Raw genomic sequence first — 20,012 nt, 5'->3', positions numbered from 1 at the left:
GAGGGCTTAGGGTCCTCCTCACTGCCCTCATCCCCACACCAGCAACCCTCTGCATCCCAGCCTGCTGTTTACCTGTTGGGTAGAGGGACAGAGGTGATCCTGGCTTGAGTTGCTGAAAAACACATTGATGAGCTTCCAGTCATTTTGAAAGTCAAGTTGCTGGGGGAAAAAAAGGGCAAGAGCATAAAAAGAGAGAGTGGTGAGACCTGGCATCAAAAGAACTATTTTCAAGTTGTTCGATTTTACGACCCACACCCATAAAATCATATTTAAGGTTTTTTTTTTTTCAAAAGAAGTACATGATAGGAATCTAAAGTTGTATAACTGCCGTAGAAGGCAATTTGGCAAAATTTTATCAAAAGCTATTTTTTAAGGGCATACCCCTTGATCTAATAAGTCCATTTCCCAACATGTATTTTAAGGAAACAAGGATACATGACAGATTTAGTTGCAATGATGAAGCCTTGTTTATAAACATGAAAAATTGGAAACAACATAAATGTCTAAAATAGGGGACTGCTGTGTAAATTGTGGGACACTCATAAGATGTAGCCATTAAAAGGATGTTGGAAAATGTAATTATTGTCATGGGAAATATTACACAGAGAAAAGCAGGTTATAAAAAATATCTACATCTAGTAACATGCCTGTTTAATAAAACATATACAGATATATGTGCTTAGAAAAAACATGGAAGGGAATTTACACCAAGTTGTTAACAGTAATGATCTCTGGGTATCAGGTTGAAGGATGATTTTAATATTCCTTTTGTTTATCTGTGTTTTCTGACTTTTCTCTAATGAACATGTACGAATTGCAGAACAAAAAATAAACCTTCATTTTGTCTTTTAAGAGGCAACACGGTACACTCGAGGAACCCTGGACCTGTGGCTCAGGCACTTTAGATGTTAGTTCTAACTAGCTGTGTGGACTTGGGCACATCCCAGACTTCTGGGGACTTCAGTCTCTTCATCTGTAAAATTACAGGATTGGGTTCAGGATCTCCTAGCCATTCTCCAGAAGGTTATGACTATTCCAGAAATTCTGGAATTCTCCCAGTAGGAGGAAGCATAGCTCCTGCACCTGTCAAGGTTCCTGTAGGACCTGGAGTGAGCTGGCTTTAATCCCCGAACTCTCTAATGAATGCACGGCTGGCTGAGACAGCATCGTCCTCTGGTTCCAGGGGTCTAGACTCAGGGCCCGGGGACAGCCAGCTGGGAAGCAAGATTTGCCTTGATTTGGTACTTGCCCATAAGGAGGGCACAAAAGATCAGAGGATGCTTATTGCAAACTCATATGAATTACCCAGTAAAGAGTATCTGAACTGGTAGGAGAGCAGGTACCAAGACCCCAGCCTGTATGTTACATCACTTCCACCTAAGAACCAAAACGAATATGGTAATAACAGCAATCAGCACCCCAATGACATTTACAACTACAGGCTTTCAATGAGCAATGCTTCTGTGCCTCGTACATCTGACACGCCCATTTAATCCTCCCTAAGCCTGTGCTGCAGGCTCTTTTATTATACCCATCTCATAAATGGGGGAACTGAGGCTTGGAACTGTTAAGTGCCTTACCCAACAACACACAGCTGATAGGCCGAGAATTCAGGATTCGTACTCAAACCGTCTCCCCCTGGAACCCAAGCTCTCAACTCTCTCCCTAAGTGTGAAGTCATTTTTATCTGCTGACGTTGGGCAGCACTACGCAGTGAACGTAAGGAGAGGCCCTGTGTTTTAATGGACTCCAAAGACTCGCCATGGAAAGGGCATCTTTGGAGGGTCCCAGCCGCAATGCTTGCTGGGTTCAGGGCACAGTGGCAACAGGGGCCATGCACCACCCCACTCCAGTGTGTTTGGCCTGATTGCCTCGAGCAGACACAGGCAGCCCCAACCTCAGTCCTTACCTGGTCCTCCTTCATGTTCCTCACCAGTTCTTCTGCCTGCGCCTGCCAGTCTCTGCACAGAGGGAGGGGGCAGAGAGAAAAATCAGTCGGCTTAAACTTTGCTGAGGGCCAGAATCTTGCCCCTGGCCCCAGCGCAGGTGCCAGTCTCAGAGCCTGAGACCACACTGCTCCGCCCCTGGTTTCTGCAGGGCAGACACGGACCTGATTTTTAAAACGAGGCCCATCAGGCAGACTGAAATCTATGCAGGGGATGCACTTTGACTTTGATCTAATACAGACCTTTCTTTCTAAGCCTCTTTGACGTTGCCCACACCCCACCCCACACCCCGCCCAGGTGCCCAAGACAGGCAGGAGGACGCGGCCCCAGAGAAAGCCAGAAATGGGACTTACTCAACACCAGGGTGGGGTACCACTCTCTTCCCAGGGACACACAGGGGCCTCAGAACAGAGGGGTTGAAATATCTGATGAGGTCTGAAAGGACTAAAGAGAGAGTTGCTTTGAGGCTGTGGTCCTGCCAGCTGGAGGGGACCCATGAAGGCTGATGCCCGTGGGCTGAGTTGCGAGGGTGGCCGCACCCTTCACACCCTTCACAACCACCATCGGCTGTGAGATCAGCCTGAGTGGGCCACTGGAAGTGAACGGAGCTAAAAGCCAGCATCTGTAGAGTGCTAGACCAAGCCAGTGCTGAGTATCTTATATGCGTGAAAGGGAAACTGAGTCTGGGAAAAGCTGAGCAAGCTACTCAAGGTCTCACGGTAAATTGAAGCTGCTGGGATTTGAACCAGGGCTTTTAAACACCAAGTTTTTACTGTTGTGCGCCATCGACTCATTAGGGAAAGTATGCTGGGACAGGGACCCTGGGAGGCTGCCTCCCAGCCCCCCTTCCTCCTCTTGAGAGTGACAGCAGGGCGGGAAAGCTCCAGGGAACACACGTCCCAGAGCTGACAGCCAGAGGACCGCTAAAAATAGTGCTGTCAGGAGCAGTTAAGTTGTGTCTTGCTCCCGAGAGAGGAGAGGGCAGAGCTGGGAGAGCGTCAGTGCAGGAGACGCCTCCCCACACCCGGGTCCTCCTCTCCTGTTGTCTCCATGCAGAAGCTCCTGGGGCTTTGTGGAAGCACGCGGCTGGCACTGGGTGGCAGGAAGTCAGGAGACCAGCCTCTTGGCTTTGTCCGCCTGGGCGGCCACCTAGGTGACATATGACCTGGGCTTCGTCCTCAACCCCAACTAATGAGCTTCCTTTTCTGAGTCCTGACAACTTGAAGGAGGAGCCCCTTCCCACATGTGGGGAGAAAACAGGAAGTTCGGAGGCCAGCTGCAGACGACAGTGAACAGTGCGTGCACCTGTGTGTGAGTGTGTGTGCGAGTGGGTGGCTGGGAATGGAAGACACTTTCCCTCCTTCACTGAAAGAGAGTCTGTGAGAGCAAATGACAAAACATGATACCTGGTGCTAGGTCTTTGAAAGAGCTTTCCAAAGTAGAAGTACCTGCACTCTATTACTCCTTTGTGATCAGATGTGACCATGGAGCTTTTCACATAAATCTTCCTATCATTTTGTTTTAGGCCTGCTGTGAACCTCATCTGTCCTTGCTACCTCTCTCTTTCCAGTGGGGTCAGAACAAAAGGTACAGGCGGTGGGCACCTGCGTCCAAAGGCACTCTGCCACATACTGATCGTGTAACTTTGGGAAAGTCTGTGTACCTCCCCGAAACTCAGTTTTCCCATCTGCAAAATGGCCATGGTGGGCGGGGGCATGACTAGATTTGAAGAACTCGGAGGTTTTGGGATTGAAGGACAGGTGGGCTGAGCCAGATGAAGTTGCGGCCAAGCCCAACATACCACTGCACTGGCCTGGATGTCCCTGGAGCTCCTTCTGCTCGGCAGACCCGTTTCCCCTCTGCTGGCTCAGCCACCCACCTGAGCTCCCGGGTCTCCACTCCTCCCCACTTTCCTATGCAGTAGGTAGGCTGGATGCACCAGCAGCTACAGGTGAGTTCTGCCTTTGGGGACATTCAGGTGCAAAATCTGCTCTCACCGCCCTGCCTTCTGCGGCAGCACTGGCCAGTGGGCCTCCTGGTCACTCTGTCGAACGAAAGCAGTCGGGACTTGTTACTACATGGGTGAGGGACCAAACAGTGGCGACAAGTTGAGAAATCAGGCAAAGCAGAAGCTGTCTTTATGTGTCAGAGGCTAAACTATATCCCATCTTCCCAAACCCCCCAAATACACCACTGCATCTTTTTCCTACCATTTAAAGGTCAATAGGGCCAAACCGAGGCAGAGCTGTGACAGTCACTGAGTCAGTGGGAGCCTCCTCTTTTGGAGTGCTTTGACCTTCGGCAAGGGGACCCTCCAGCCATTTTGGCCCCCAGTATCCCCTCACCTGTCAATCAGACCCTGGAGGGCTGGACACCAGGTCTCAACCTTCCCTGCTGGATGATGACGGCTGAAAGGATGGGCAGTCTCTTAGCCACCCCTTTCCCGCCCTGCTGTCACTCTCAAGAGGAGGAAGAGGGGCTGGGAGGCAGCCTCCCAGGGTCCCTGTCCCAGCACACTTTCCCTAATGAGTCGATGGCGCACAACAGTGAAAAGCTTGGTGTTTAAAAGCCCATCTCTGCAGAGAACCTAATAATCCCCAGGTCCTTGGAGAAATTCGCTGGCTGGATTGACAGGGCACTATCCACCTTGCTTGTCATTGTACCCGCTGGGGTGTCAGCTCCAGAGGTTTCCTGCTCTAATTAGGAAGTGAAAGGTGGTTTCCTTGTTCTTGACTTGTGAGCAGCAAGCTTAGGCGACTAACACACCGCGAGGCTAATTCAGCTGGCGTGAGGGACTTGGGGGCTTCTGAATGACTTAATAAAGTCGTAAGGGACCTCAGAGAGTAAATGAAAACAGCCAGGCCACAGATTGCATATTCATAAGCACATGCAGATGTAAAAAGGCCAACATGTTAACAATGATCATCTCTGGGTGGTGGGATTGCAGTTAATTTTTATTTTCTTCTTTTCATTGTCCTGAACCCAACTGACATATTTATTTTACAAGTAAGGGAGTTACTGCAAAATGAAATGGGCTGAAAATGAGACCTGGATCTTCTTGGTGCGGGGAGAAGGGAGTGAGAATAGTGGACAGTCTCCCTTGAGGAAGTGCTACCAGTCCAGCCCTGCGGTCCTGGGGGAGAAGGAGCTTCAGGACTCTGCTGCCCCTCATGTCTCCGCCGGGTCCCTTAACCTAATGCCTCCTGGCTTCTCTTTGCTTGGAGACCCTCGGACACATTTCCCACATCCCCCACCTTTTAGGGCATGTGACTTGCCATACCCTGGCTCCTTATCTGTCCTCTCAGAATGCCTCCCTACTTCTCCTCTGGCTCCATGAGGAAGTGGTCACTACGGTACACTCTCTTCACTAACCAGAATGTTGCTGTGTTGGGAGGGATAGGGACTGTCTGGAATCTGGCCGTGAAGACACAGGACTCACCTGTCACCACTTCTATGCACGTCTGCTGTGGCCTTTGGTCAGTCCTGCAGGTAGAAGCAAACACGTAAGCATCAGATTGCATTTGTCAACATTTTCCCTCAACTGGTGTGGTCTCGTTCATAACAGGCTGCGGCTCAGCATTGCTCTGGTTCTGGATTTATCCTTCCTGGAGCTAGAGACACACTGCAGTTGGCTATGGAGCCACCAAAATGGGGTGAACAGCTTTGTTGGACCCTCCTCTCGTCTGGTCCAAAGCTGGAAGGGGATGCAGCCCCCAGTGTAGAAGGAGACAAACCCTGGTCCAACCGTGCCTGCTTCCCCACAGAGAAGAGCAAGGAGACAGGGGGTGGGAAGCAAGAATGGAGTACTCAGCCCTTCCCACGTTTCCTCCCTAGTCACCCAGAGGACCCAGGGGGGATTTGTGGGCACAGGAGTGTTGGACTGGGAGGCAGGAGGCTTTGTTCTTGTCCTTGTTCGGCCACCTGCTCCCGAGGGCACCTGGAGCAAACCACTCCCCCCCCAACCCTTGGGTTTCCCCATCAGTGAAGCCAAGAGCTGAGAGCAGATCCTATGTGAGGCTCCTTTCAGCTCGAGGGCTCTGTGGTTCCAGGGTAGTTACCATTTTTGCTTCTCCAGGTCGACAGTCCCTGAGTCTGGAGGCTGGAAAAGATAGGAGGCATGAACAACCCAGCCAAGGAAGGCGGCAGAGCCTGTCCTTGGGAGACTCCAGCTGCCAGTCAGGCACCCCCTCCCACCAGCAAAAGGGAACCCACGGATCCAGAAAAAGGCCGAGTCTGCTCACAAATGTCAAGCTTCCTCGGCGGCTCGTGGGTCAGAACTCAGAGCACCCGAAGGTGTGAATGTTTTCTTCAGAACCGGAGACAGGGACAGGAGAGCATAGATTTAAATGTGGCTATGTAGACTGTTAACCTCTCCATAGACACACAAGGGATTGTTTTATTGTGTGACCATTCTAATCTGAAATTTTGTTTATTGCCTGTCTCCCCAGACTCAAAAATGTAAGTGCCACGAGGGCAGGAGTTTGTCCCATTTTGTTCTGGACTGTATTCCTTGGACCTCGGATGGCGCCTGACACGTCCTAAGTATTCGATAAGTGTTTGTTGGCTGAATATTTTTTGAATGGACAAAGTAAGTTTCTGATTTTCCTCTTGGTAAAATGCTGGACAACACAGGACACGGTCTGCCGAAGAGGCTCGCTGGCTAGAGGACTGAGGCGGGACCCTGGGAGGCACCGGGGAATTGTGTCCTCTGCAGGGTCCTAGGGAACTTTCGAATTGTGCCCAGTATATAGAAAGTACTCGGTATGTATTAGCTATTGGCAGTAGTAGTATTTTCACAGGTCCTGACACAATTTTTCTCTCTCAGAATTCCTCAAAGACAGTGTCTCCAGGTGTGGTGGTGACAGGTGACAGTTGTACCCACACTGCCTACACCCAGTCTGCCGCTACTTCTCTTTAAAGAGCCTGTCTGTCCTTAACCACCCAGCTCAAATGACAACCAGCCTATGAAACTGGGTCACCCCTCTGGAGCCTCCTTGGGAGGGCAGGCTGACCGCAACCTTCCTCTAAGTGGGATGGAGACTTTTACTCCTCAGTAAGGAATTTGAAAGGCAAAATTTCCCAGGGAAAGGCAGCAAGTTAAACAAAAATCCCACTACAGCGCCAGTCAGGAATCAGAAACCAGGATGGCAGGCAGGTGAAGTCTGGAGGGAAGGTGGCTCCTGGGCTGAGGCCAAGTGGATAGCCTGTGCCCAACCAAAGGGGATCTGAATGATAGCAGAGCTCTTGCCTAGAACAAGCTTGTTGGGGCTGGTGAGCGGAAGGAAATGGAGAGAACAAGAGGAACAAGGTGGGGGTGGGGACGGCGAAGAGCTCAGTGAGGAGTCCCAGAAAGGGAAGGCTGGGACAAACCCAGCAAACTCCTATGTCTCCATCTTGCGGGCAGCAGCCATATTCTTCCTTGGCTAAATGCAGGATGGCGCTAGGGATGCAAACCTAATTAAGACACAAACCCTGTCTTCAAGGAAGTTGATACAGTGGATTGTAACTTCCCGGGCATGGAAAATGTCTAGAACTCTTAGGTAGGCAAACAAAGCAAAATAAAAAACAAATCACAGATAGTATGTTGCAGTATAACCCTATTTTGGTTACTCTCTCTCTCTCACTGTATGTATTGGGTGTGTCTGTGTGTGTACTGAGGCAGAATAGGTGATCAAATGAAATCTTCAATATTTTATTCTTACATGTGTTTTATTTGATTTTTTTCTTATAGTGAACATGCATCACGTATCTCAGCTTGCAAATAATTTTTACAAACATTTGCAGATCTGATCTTTAACGTTCAGTGAGGAAAAGGTTGTCCAGAGCAATTCAATAAACACGGGCTACGGGCACAGGTATGAAAGATTGTGCCTTGGTGACAGAAAGCTCCAGGAACTCAAAAGAAAAAAAAAGTACCAGCGTTATGAACTCTTTTCTAAGTTCACTGCTTTCCAGGATTTTTCCCGGACCTGATAAACCAGGCTAAATTCATCATCACAGGCTCTGGGCACACAGGAAGGCTGCCTCCTTGGAAGTACGCTCTCGGGTTTTACCCTGGAGGCTGGGCTGCCCGTTGTGTGAGAGTAATGATCAGGGATGGGGTGCCGGGCCAGCTCACAGGAGGAGAAAGGGGAGCTGAGTGACAGGCGGGAGCTCTGGGGTGTGCATAAATCATGAACGAGAGAGCTCCTGTGGAGCTGCCACCAAAGAAAGGACATCACGAGTCACCAATGGTAGATGGCTGGAACTTTAGAGGCCTGCCGCGGAGCGCTCCCTCCGGTGAATTTCCCGACCCAGATGGGAGAGTGTCCCAGTCCTCCAGCTCGGGTCACCTACTTCCCGGGCAGGGTGGGGGATATGACACAGGTGCTCTCCGTGACATGAAGCCTCTTTTCTCCTTTACCTCCCCTTCCACATCTCTCCCGCTAGACCTCCCCCTCCACCCCCATCAACACACCGTTACAGTCACACCCAGCACCAAGAAGGCGGTCGAGGGCAGGAGGCCCTGCTGCCAGGTTCCCCTGGCCCTGGTCTGTTTGCTAATGTCAAGGCTGGTTCTTTCTGGAGGGCTGGCACAGTGCCTGGGGAGGGGGCCGGGGCTGGCAGTGAGGTGGCCGAGGGGGCTGGCAGGGGTCCGGGGAAAGGGGTGGAGGATGCAGGGAGGACAGCCTAAAGCAGGGACAGGGGAGGGCCACTGGGAAGGAGCCTCAGTAGGTGCAGAAGGGAGGAAGACACTGAAGGGGATGGGGGTAGGGGATGTCTTGGTTCCGGTGCAGGGGTGCAGCCGCGGGGCTCTGAAGCAGAGCAGAGAACGCTGGCCTGATGGGGGTTCTGTTCAGTGGGGGCTGCTGGCCCTGGGGGCGGTGGGGCTGGGGACCCTTCCCGCGACCAGGCCAGGCGGGGCTGTGGGAAGCCAGCCCTGACTACGGAATCACGTTGACATTCGCGCTGCTCTCCAACCCCCTTCTCTCCAGACTCTCTTTCTGCTTTTCCCTCTCTCCTCATTCCTTCCACTTCTCTCCTTTACCTGACCATATAAAATAGGCCACTTAAAATCTATTAGCAAAGCTGGGTAGATTTTTTTTAAAGATTTACCTAGCAGGTAAGGACATTTTTTTCTTTATCTCATAAATAAAGCTTAAGAAATGATTTTTAAAATTCTGTGTGATCTTTAACTTATCAACTGGTTTAATTTATTAATGAGAACCTTTGAAAGTTTCCTCATCTTAATGTAAGTGGAGGCATTCATTTGATATTAAGAAAGAAAGAAAGGAAGAAAGGAAGAAAGGAAGAAAGGAAGAAAGGAAGAAAGGAAGAAAGGAAGAAAGGAAGAAAGGAAGAAAGAAAGAAAGAAAGAAAGAAAGAAAGAAAGAACGGACACAGACCCTCCAGGTTTTACAGTGTCCCCAGGTCAGAGAATGTTCTTCTCTCCCAAAACAAAACATCCTGCCTGGCTGCCAGGAGTTCAGTCTGAGGCTTCTAGTCCCAAACCCTGACTCCCACCTCTGTCTCCTTGAAATACTCACAGTTTCCACATTGCCCATGGCTGCCACAAATTTAATATCAGAAGGTCTCACTGAGTGGACTGCAAAGACAAGAACCCATTTAAGAAGGTCAGATCTACCTTCCCCAAGGTCTGAGCCAAAGATGCCAAATGGGAGGGGCAGACGCACATCCGCCAGCCCGAGGTGGAATGCTGAAGACCAGGAAGTCACTGGGACCCATAGGAAACCCTGCTGGAAAGAGGATCACTCTTCTCTGCAAGCCACAGGTGTCCCATGGAAGGTCGCTCATGGCCCTCCTTTTCCCTCCTGCCTGGCCTTCTTTCTGTCTCTTGCTTCCCTCTGTCCCTTGGCTCTACATTTCTGGGCTCCCATTCATATGTAAAGGGTGACAAGTTGAAAGGCAAACCACCTGGGTACAAAAGGGATAATGTTAGCTTGAGCGTCAGAGAACATCCCTCAAAGTCTGTGAACACACATAAATGTCAGATGCAAGCTATATGCAAATGGTACACCAGGAAGCCTCCGTAACCCACCTGGGCCAACAGCATTTTTAGGATTAAGTCTCCCTAGAAACCACTGACCTCCTGATCATGTTACAGGGCCATTAAAAGTAAACCTCCTAAAGAAGCCGTTTCCCAAGAGGTATATCGATTTCCTTTTCTAGCTACGCTCCTTATATAATGGAAGAGTAAGAATAGCATGCTTAACTGGAAACTCTGATAAGTTAGGGCAACGCAAACATAAGCAAAGCCATTAAACACGGTCTGTAATGCAGCCATTTAATAGGATAAACCCAGAGAAGACAGCCAGCTCCAGAGCAACACTCATACCATCCAGGTGTCAGACAAATCTAGCCCATTATAGGAGAAAAATGTCTATGGCAGCTACTACAGCTTACATCCAGGAGGGCAGGCGAATGACCAAGCTCCAACCCACAGCTACTGTGGCACCACCTGCACCCCCAGAGGTGAGCTCCCGGCAGTCACCCTCACCCGTGTGGCCACGTTGGTTTGATCTCTGGTGGCCCTCTACAGAAACGGCCAAGGGAAGAGGAGGAGATGTGAAGGGTGCAGGCTGGAGAAGAGGCCTGGATGGCCAAAAGATGCAAGAGGAGTAGGGTCGGAGCCTCTGTTGGCCATACCAGGGAGAAGCTGCCAGGCTTCCAAGTTCATGGCTCGGGGCCACATACCTGACTTAGGAGGCATGCTGGATCCTGACTTCTCTGAGTTGCATGGGAATGGAAAATTCTTCAGTGTCTGCAACCGAAACCAAACATCAGAAACATCAACCGCCTTACAAAGAAATACGGCAGGTCCTAAAACCTCAGTGTACTTTGACCACGTACTTGTTCCCTCTAGGCTCAAAGTCTAGAAGCAACTATGATTACCCGTAGTCATGTTCATCTAACTCCATACCCTGTTCACCTAGTAAAAGGGGACGTGTGTCTATTGACAATGATCTTACCAAGTGGCAGGTAAGGATGTCTCAGAACAGTTGGGGTGAGGTGGGGTGCAGGGAGGAAAGAAAAATAAAGAAAGAATAAAAATCGATTCTTGGGATGATGAGAAAGATCTGGAGACAGAGAGTGGTGATGGTTGCCCAGCAATGTGATTGTCTTAATGCCATTGAATTGTACACTCAGAGATGGTAAAAATGGTAAATTTTATGTTATGTGTATTTGACCACAATAAAAAAAAATAATTAAGGGACCCAGTATATATAGACTAAAAAGTCAAAAAATCCATTCTTTGCTATCATATGTTTTTTATATTATCTACTTTCCCTCTTTTAATTTGATTATCTACACAAAAGCAGATATAGGAAGCATTATGTTTATTTGCTGCTGGAAACGGTAAACTGGAAAATGGGAACTCTCAAGTCCCCCCCCTCCCCCGCCCCCAGACTGGTGTGTCCTAAGCCAGAGGAGCTGCTGAGAGCAGAGGAGGGACTGGGTGACCAGTACTCAGGTCCTCAAGACCATCCGGGCCTCCTCAGATCCCCATGCAAGCCCAGAGCATCCTGTGCTTCTGTGAATCACATGGAAGGCTTGGGGAAGGGAGATCAGGTTTTCTCCCCAGAAGCAAGAGAAGAAAGGGAACTATTCCAACAGGCGAAAACAAGCAGTAAAGAAGGTGCTTGACCACATCTCGCTGTTACAAGACACAAGTTAATTTCTTGGGAATTACTAATTTGGGTAAGAGATAAAGAATTTATGCTCAACTCTTATCTTGTGGACGTTCTAGGAAGACCTCACCCAGATGCCTTCAGATAATTCACAGCATCTGCTTCAAAGTTCAAAGAGATAACAAGCCCATTTATAACTCTTTATGGACATTTCTAGGAACCACCAGCTTAGTCTGCAGGGGTGATGAGCCCCAAATTCCAGGAGATAGAGTTGCGCTACCTCTGTTGTGCCAGGCCACCTGACTGTCCCTGGGGGAAGCAGCTCATCCAGCCCGTTTCTCCCAGGCTTCAGGGAGGGGCTTGCCAATTTGCATCAAGAATTGGATTTACCGGCTAGAAAGGAAACCCGCTCCCCCCACTTCTCCCACCAGGACAAAGCACCTCACCTCCAGCGATCGTTGCTCTTCTGTGTTCTCTCCAGGCGAGGTGTGGGCCTGGGTGGGTCCTAAAAGAAAACAAATATAGCTCAGATTATTTAGCTGGAAATAACACTTGCCCAAGATTTGTTGCTTTCCTGCTCTTCCTCCCAGCCCTACCTATGTGCCCAGCTCAGTAATGTCCCCTGTGTTAGGAAAGTCTAGATTCATTCCTCCAACTATCACCTCCATTGTCTGGGACACATGCTTCCTTTAATGCAGCCTATGAAGGGAGAATCTCCAGGTTGAAAAGCAGAAGTGTGAGCTGGGAGGGGTCAATACTAACCCTGTATTGCATTATTATCTAGCATGTTACCACAGATACCTTTACTTCTTCCTTAGCAAAGGGCAGAATTCTTGAAGACGGTAACGTTGGACGAATACCTGCTGTTGTTTGGGGATCCGGGACAAAGAAGGGAAGGCAAAAGACCTTCTGGAATTGTCTGAAGGGTTATGTGAATTTAAGAGCTAATTGTGGGATCCCCAGCGGCTATGACTGTACATCATGGCTGGACAGGAGCTGTCCCGAGGGGTCTTGCTGAGTGTGAGGTGGAAGGGAAGAAAAGGCAGGTAGAGAAACAGCAAAAACACTATCCTCATCCCAGTTTACTCTGGACCAGTCTTTTAAAAATATTTGCATTTTCTTTACCTTTTAAAAATATACTTTACATATGACAAAAGATTCATCTTAAGTGTCTAAGCCAATAAGTTTGCCCATAAAACATCTTAAATATACAAAAAACAGTGTAGTACAATTAACAGCACTCTTAAGTAAAGGAACAAAAATCCACCCACAGTTCCACTACCCCAATAACCAAAAGTGATTTGTTCTCCCTCTTGGGTCTATCATGAGGCTCCGGAGCAGGCACACTGTCCATTCCATCAGTGTGGATGCAATCTCGTGTCCCGCAAGTTCCCCTTAATATTGCGTCGTGAACATTTTTCATGTCGCCATGTCATCTCGATGTTTACTCTAACAGCTTCGTGATACATTTATGATATTGACACGTAATTGGACATCCCAGTTCCTGGTGACCTCAGACTTCTCCCTGCCCAGTTCTCTGCCCAGAGTGCACGCTCTTTGTCAAAGGCTGGTGAGAGCTCCCCAACAGCATTAGACAGTGCTGAAGGCAGGGGGGCTGACTTGGGGGAGAGGGTTCCTTTGCTACCTCCACCTTCTTTTTGACCCTGAAAAGAATTTATCTGGAGTTTCACAAGCAGAAGAGTGTATTTCATTGCCTGCCTGTCGTAAGATCGGGCACTGGTTTCCATGTTAGAGCTCGTGGCCGCAATGATGGCTATAACTTGCCCCCAGATCTCAGTGGCAAGTTTTAAATTCCCAGAAGAAAGCTTTCTGGGCAGAAAGAGCCACATGATGGGGATGCACAGAATTGTGGATAAGCACGGAGTGCCAGCAAAGGCCAGAGCAGGTTTGTAATGGGAGGGAAGAGGAGTGGAGGGCAGGTAGAGGAGGGTAGAGGAGGGCAGCTGGGCTGTGGAGCTGCAAATGCCAGGCTCCTCGTCTATGAGCAACAGGGACTCATGCTGATGTTTAAAAAGATGAGTGTTAACATGTATTTTAAGATGATCAATGCTCTGGGAGTAGTGAGGCTGATGAATTAGCAGGGCAGAGAGGTGAGACTATTTTTGTAATATATTTTTTTAAGATTTTATTTATTTATTTGACAGAGAGATAGAAGAGCACAAGCAGAGGGAATGGCAGAGGGAGCGGGAGAAGCAGACTCTGCACTGAGCAGGGAGCCTGATGCGGGACTCGATCCCAGGACCCTGGGATTATGACCTGAGCCGAGGGCAGACGCTTAACCATCTGAGCCACCCAGGCGCCCTGTAATATTTTTTTTAAGCTAGGCTAAACATATATATGACAGCTAACACTTATATGCAGCCTCTACGCGCCAGGCTTTCTAAACCCTTACATGAAATAATTCATTTACTCCCTACAACAGCTCTAGGAGATAAAAGCCATTATCTCCACTTTGTGGATAAAAGAGGCTCAGAAAGATTAAATGACATTTTAAAGGTGACACAGTTAGTAATGGTGATAGCAGGATTTGAAAATGGGCAGCCTGGCTCTGTAGGCTGTGCTCATGGCCAACAAACTAAGTGTAAGTCACAGCCCAAGATCCAGATCAGGACTCGGCACACATTTTCTGTAAAGTGCCACATAGTCCATATTTTAGGTTTTGCAGACCATACTGTCTTGTCACTGCTCAGCTCTGCAGTAGTGTGAAAGCGGCCACAGACAAGATATAAACAAATTAACTTTATGGAGACTGAAATTTGAATTTCATATAATTTTCATATGTCATGAAATACTCTTCTATTTTTCCCAACCATTTACATTTTTAAAAACCTTTGTGGGTATCAATGAACTGATTTTTTTTTAAGATTTTATTTATTTATTCGCCAGAGAGAGAGAGAGAGCACACAAGCAGGGGGAGCGGCAGGCAGAGGGAGAAGCAGGTTCCCCGCCGAGCAGGGAGCCCGATGCAGGGCTCGATCCCGGGACCCTGGGATCATGACCTGAGCCAAAGGCAGATGCTTAACCAACTGAGCTACAACAGGCATCCCTCAATGAACTGATTTTAAAGTTTATATGAAAAGGCAAAAGACCCAGAATAGCTAACAGAATATCGAAGCAGTAAGAAGTCACAGAACTGACACGATCCAACCTCAAGACCTACTATAAAGCTACAATATGATATTGGCAGGAGAACAGACAAATAAATCCATGGGACACAAGAGAGAGTCCAGAAATAGACCCATGTAAATAAAGTCAACTGATCTTTGACAAAGAAGCAAAGGCAGTACAACAGAGAAAAGATAGTCTTTTCAACAAACAGTGTTGGAATAAGTGGACATCCACATAAAAATAAAAGAATCTAAAAATGTAAAATTCATTTTTAGCTCACAGGTCATCCAAAAACAGGCATAAGGCTGGATTTAGCCCATTGGCCATTATTTGCCAACCAATGCCTGATCTGTACTGCTTACTGTAAAGAGATCATCAAGCTTAAACAGGAAAATGGCATCTCTGGTGATCAGCAATAGCCTTTAGCCCCAGGAACCCCAGATGGGAACCTGGGACCTACCTCCAGATTGCCGGGTAAAGGATCGCTGGTGCTGGAAGCCACCTATGCCCTGGTCTTTGAGAAATGTCCCATTCTGTACATCTCCCAGTCCTCCAGGCTCCAAGCCTCAGATACAAAAAAAAAACAAACAAAAAACTCTCCTCAAAGAAACCCTTTGGTCCCCTGCCATAAAAAGTAGTTTCCTTTAAAAAAGATTTTTATGACTGTGAATACACTCAGCACTCTATAATTTCTAAAACAAAAACAAACAAACAAAAACCTTTAAATCAAATAATATAAGCAGAAAATCTAGCCCGGTGCCTGCACAAACATATACTGAAATATGTTCATTTTGATGAAAGGTGCTGTTCATTATCAAAACAGTCCAGAGTTTTGTACTACATTTTGTAGTAGCAAAAGTTAAAGTTTTTCTTTCAAGAAGTAGGACTGGATTGAGAGCTTCCAATCTGCTGACTCTAGATCTAAAACGTTTTAGAGGGGCTCAAAGGAGCCTGTTTTTGAAGACAATAGATGGATCCCTACATTTTTTCCTGCAACCACTATGGAATCTTCTGGGCATTAATTTTTTGCTCTGCAGACATCCTATTGTGCATTTCCACACTCCATGTGTGTGTATGCATGTGTATACATGCGCCTCCACTGGGAGTCATAAAGGCAGCAAGAACTTGAGACGTCAATAGCCAAAGAGAAAGGAAGCGAAGAGTGTGGACCCAACATTTGATGCCGGTTTTACCCTAGAACCGTTTGCCAAATCTTGGACAAGAGACATCAGCAGGTAAGAGGCTAAGATGCAGTGCAGAGCTTTGGGCAGTTCTGTGGAGCTAGAGGAAAACACTGAAATTTAATGCCCATCAAGGAAGAGGGGCCTAGTAAATTTCCCAGGTTTCAGTTGGTGCTTCAAAGAGCTAGACCCTTGGAGTAGGAATAAACCTGAGATAGACCATCCTCCAAATAGATGGAAGTTGGCTTTGAATCATTTTTATTCTCAGTTAGATTAAGGTGATCTGCCCCTACCTGTCTACCCTTATGAAGGAAGATAGCACCACTTACCACATGGAATCTTATGTCTAATGCTTGGCTTTCAATTAAAAAAAAATTACCAGGAAACAACACCAAGTAAACAGAAACCAAGAGAGATTAAAAAAACAAAACAGACAATAGACAGTGAAAAGTGGTGGACTAATAAATGGGTAACATCCACAGCTCTGTTAGCCTGGTGTCTTTTTCCCAGTTAGAGTGAGAGGTGAACCAATCAGATATTAATTCAGGAAATGAGAAAGGCTAAAATATGCTCTTCACTTACTCCTGGCTGGCTGGAAATTTACACATGTGCTAGAAAGACCTAAAAGAGCCCTAAGTAAAGAGAAACTTGAGAATTGATTGAATCTTTGTGTTCCTCCCGCAACCTACATACAGACCAGTAAACAGAGCCTTACAAGCCCAAGGCGTTTGAGCATGACCTGTCTGAATCACTGACTGATCACTAAAGTGTGCAGACCCAGGACTGGCTACTAGGAGGCCAGGTTAAAGAGATAAAAATAAGGAATGAAAACCTGATCAAAGACATCAGTGGCTACACACCATGAAGGAGACCGATGCCACTGTTTATGTCTAGGCAAGTTCCTAAAAACCTTCAGAAAAATCAAAGGAATCCAGAATTTTGACATTTTATTGAACATGTCCAATTTGCAACCAAAAATTACTAGACATGCCGTGAAACTGAAAAGTGAGTCTTGTACTCAGGGAAAAAAAAATGCAGTCAATGGAAATCAGTTCTGAGTGGGCCCAGATGTTCGATTCTGCAGGCAAAGTTTTCAAAGCAGCTACTGGATAGATGTTCAAGGAATTAAAGAAAAATAAAGACTAAAGACTCAACACATAGAAGTTATTAAAACAAAAGAAATCCAGAGTTGAAAAATACAATACTGAAAGATTTACTGGATTGGCTCAGCCACAGACCTGAGATGGTAGGAAAAAAAATGTGTAAACCTCAAGACAGATCAATAGATCAATAGAAGTTACATTTCTGAAAAATACAGAAGAAAAAAGATTGAAGAAAAATAAACAGAACCTCAGAGATCTGTGGCTACTGCCAAACACATAAACATATAGGTAATGAGTCCCAGCAGAAGCAGAGAAAGAGGCAGAAAGGGATTTGAAGAGATTAATGGCTGAAAACTTCCTACATTTGAAGAAAAATATTGAGCCACAGATCAAAGAAGATGGGGGAAAAAAAAAGAGAACAACAAACCTTTAAGGGAGGAAAAACACAAAGAGAATTCTACCCAGATACTTTAACTGTAGTAATTCATGTGTCTAGGTGTAGTTTTAAAGCCAAGGAGAAAATTTCAAGAACAGCAGAAGAAAATCACACACAGGAGACCAACATCATGATTAACAGTCAACTTATCACAAACAATGGAGGCCAGAAGACGGTGGAATGAGACATTCTAAATGTCACAAGGAAAATGATCCCATATAGAAGCATAGCAACATAAGAAGGAATAAAGTACAGAGAGAGTGAATATGTAGATAAATTCAAAGTAATATTCACTGTATAAAACAGAAGCCAGCAAACAATGGCCCATGGGTCAAATCTGCCCACAGCCTATTTTTGTATGGCTCTCTAGAGAAGAATGGTTTCTACATTTTCAAAAGTTAAAAAAAAAAAAGAAGTACATGTGATAGAGACCATGCATGAGCCACAAACCCTACACTATTTACCGTTTGGCCATTTATAGAAAAAATTTGCCACCTCCAATATAAACAATAAAAATAATGTAGTGTGGAGTTTAAAACATGTGACATCTTGCTGTGTGGGCAGATTTGGAGAGAGTAAATGGAGTCACACTGATAAGGCTTTTCCTTTATCTGGTAAATGATGAAAGTACTCATTTAATTAGATTTTAATAAGTCAAGGATGCATGTTGTGATTGTAAATGCCACAATCACAACAAAACCACTTATAATCAGCAAGCTCATGTTGGGCAGGGTAGGGTACTGGAACTGAGACCATAAAAATATGTAATCCAAACAAGGCAAGAAAGGAGAAAGGATCATAAAATACATAGGACACATTGGAACCTAAACAGATATCCTGTTTAAACACACTTGGGAAGACCAGAGAAGAAAAGCTAAAGGAAGGTGTAGGAGACCTTCCTTCAGCATCTAAAGGGGGGATAGCCTTGTTCCATGTGACCCCCAAACCAAGAATGGAAACAGGTCATCCTTGGTAGAACAGCCAGAGCTCCTGGAACAAGAATGGGCCTCTCGGGGCGCTGGTCCAAGCAGAGACAAGGGATCAGGGCAGGCAGGTGGCACACATACCAGGCAGACGTTGGGAGCTTGGTGACCCCTGATCTGGTCAGTCCGTACCTCTGTTTCCTCACCTAAAGATGAGGTTTCGTACTACCTGCCTTGTGGGACTACTGGAAGGATTAAATGCATGCAAACATAAAACACGGTATCAGACGCTGGTAAAGGTCCAACCAGGGAGATGGTTAGCACAGACCACTTTTCAGACCCTTCCAACCTCAACATTCTGGCATTTCCTCATAGAACTACAGAGTTCATGTTTTAACTTGATGATCTGAATCAATTGTCCATGGTAACTGCAGGGGGCGTACCCGTGTCTGGAATCCAAATATTAAGTGTTCGGACGGAAGACCCAGCTGGAAACTCAGGACCCCTGGGTGCTGTCCCCACAGACCCTGGAGTGACCTGGCCTTCACTCCAGTCCTCTGCTTCCCACCAGGTAAATAGGGAGAAAAATTCTTGCCTATTCCCACAGCACCCCAAGGTATTGTGGAAGAAATGATCAAAGCTCTTGTGGAATGACTGAACCCCATGGATTTTTCCTCGTTTTGAAGGTTGTCTTAGGCTCAAGCTCATGGATCTACAAAGGGCTTTGAGCTCCCTGAAAGACTCCCATCTCAATAAGGTCAGGAAGGAAAAAAATCATGTACTTTTCCACCCTGATGGGCATGAAAGAGAAAGACATCTGTGCACACTGGGAGAAAGAGGTTCGGCTGAAATCAGTCATCCAAGTAGGAAGAGCCATGACCACTGGGGTTCTGGAACCAACAAAGAGTCATTGGAGCATCAGACCTGGCTAGGTAAAGTCGCACATGAGTCTCCTTAGGGATGCACCTTCTGAAGCAGAGGTTCTCAACCCAACACCTGCTGCACCCCCGAAGACAGACACTCAGGTTTGATGGGCCTGGGGTGGGGCCTGGGTATCCTGGGCACCAGCAGTTTTTAAAGGTCCTTTGGGAGATGTGCCTTCGAGGTTGAGAGCCCCAACTCTTTGCGGAAACCCAAAGTGTGTTACCCCAACAGATGGCCAGGGGTAGGTAGGGTGATTTCAAAAAACAAAAGTGGAAACAGCTCATGCTCTCTTAATTGAGAGATCTCCTTCATGTTTTTCCACTTATACTGTGTCTGGGGCACCATTTTCCACCCCTATCCCTGCCTTAAGGAAAGACGGCCATTTTGTGACCTCAGTCAAGAATTAATCTCTCTGAACCTCAACTTCCTCACCTATAAAATGCGGATAGGACTAGTTCCCTGGCCTTCTTCTTGAGCTTGTTTTACAGATCAAAGAACAGAAACTGCGGTGTGAATAGGAGAGGGCTATCCCCATGCTAGGGGTGACTTGTCTCCCTGGATGAAAGGAAGGCACTTGCCCTGGGCAGTTGGGGAGGACTTTCAAGGCCAACACTTATGGAATTAAGGACACTCTTTGGTGTACGTGAAATTCTTGGGCTCTTTGAAAAGTGTAATGTCCTCACAGCACCCCTAGAGGGTAAGTAATAGCAGGATTTATAACCCTGTTAACATTTTTACAGG

General features: G+C 47.0%; 1 protein-coding gene across 6 annotated transcripts in view; it reads right to left on the bottom strand.

The window, feature by feature from the left end:
- Window positions 1-20,012, bottom strand: part of PLB1 (phospholipase B1) — a 125,822-nt gene that overhangs the window by 90,996 nt on the left and 14,814 nt on the right. For all 6 annotated transcript variants that reach the window (XR_015768917.1, XM_088026380.1, XM_088026379.1 and 3 more), the window contains exons 2-9: window positions 12,022-12,080; window positions 10,641-10,707; window positions 9,473-9,531; window positions 6,005-6,045; window positions 5,386-5,429; window positions 2,300-2,390; window positions 1,910-1,961; window positions 73-159 (exon numbers count right to left, since the gene is read on the bottom strand). Coding sequence is in view for 5 of the 6 variants with exons in the window: in XM_088026380.1 (XP_087882506.1) it covers window positions 73-159; window positions 1,910-1,961; window positions 2,300-2,390; window positions 5,386-5,429; window positions 6,005-6,045; window positions 9,473-9,531; window positions 10,641-10,707; window positions 12,022-12,080 (500 nt within the window). In the remaining variant the exon portion in view is untranslated. The remainder of the gene's footprint in view (window positions 1-72; window positions 160-1,909; window positions 1,962-2,299; window positions 2,391-5,385; window positions 5,430-6,004; window positions 6,046-9,472; window positions 9,532-10,640; window positions 10,708-12,021; window positions 12,081-20,012) is intronic.

Source organism: Eumetopias jubatus, unplaced genomic scaffold (genome assembly GCF_037043125.1).
Source record: "Eumetopias jubatus isolate StellerSeaLion01/CBP00866 unplaced genomic scaffold, mEumJub1_p1.0 scaffold_9, whole genome shotgun sequence".
Lineage (NCBI taxonomy): Eukaryota > Metazoa > Chordata > Mammalia > Carnivora > Otariidae > Eumetopias > Eumetopias jubatus.
The sequence above is the reverse complement of the archived record's forward strand: the minus strand, read 5'-3'. Positions and strand labels throughout refer to the sequence as shown.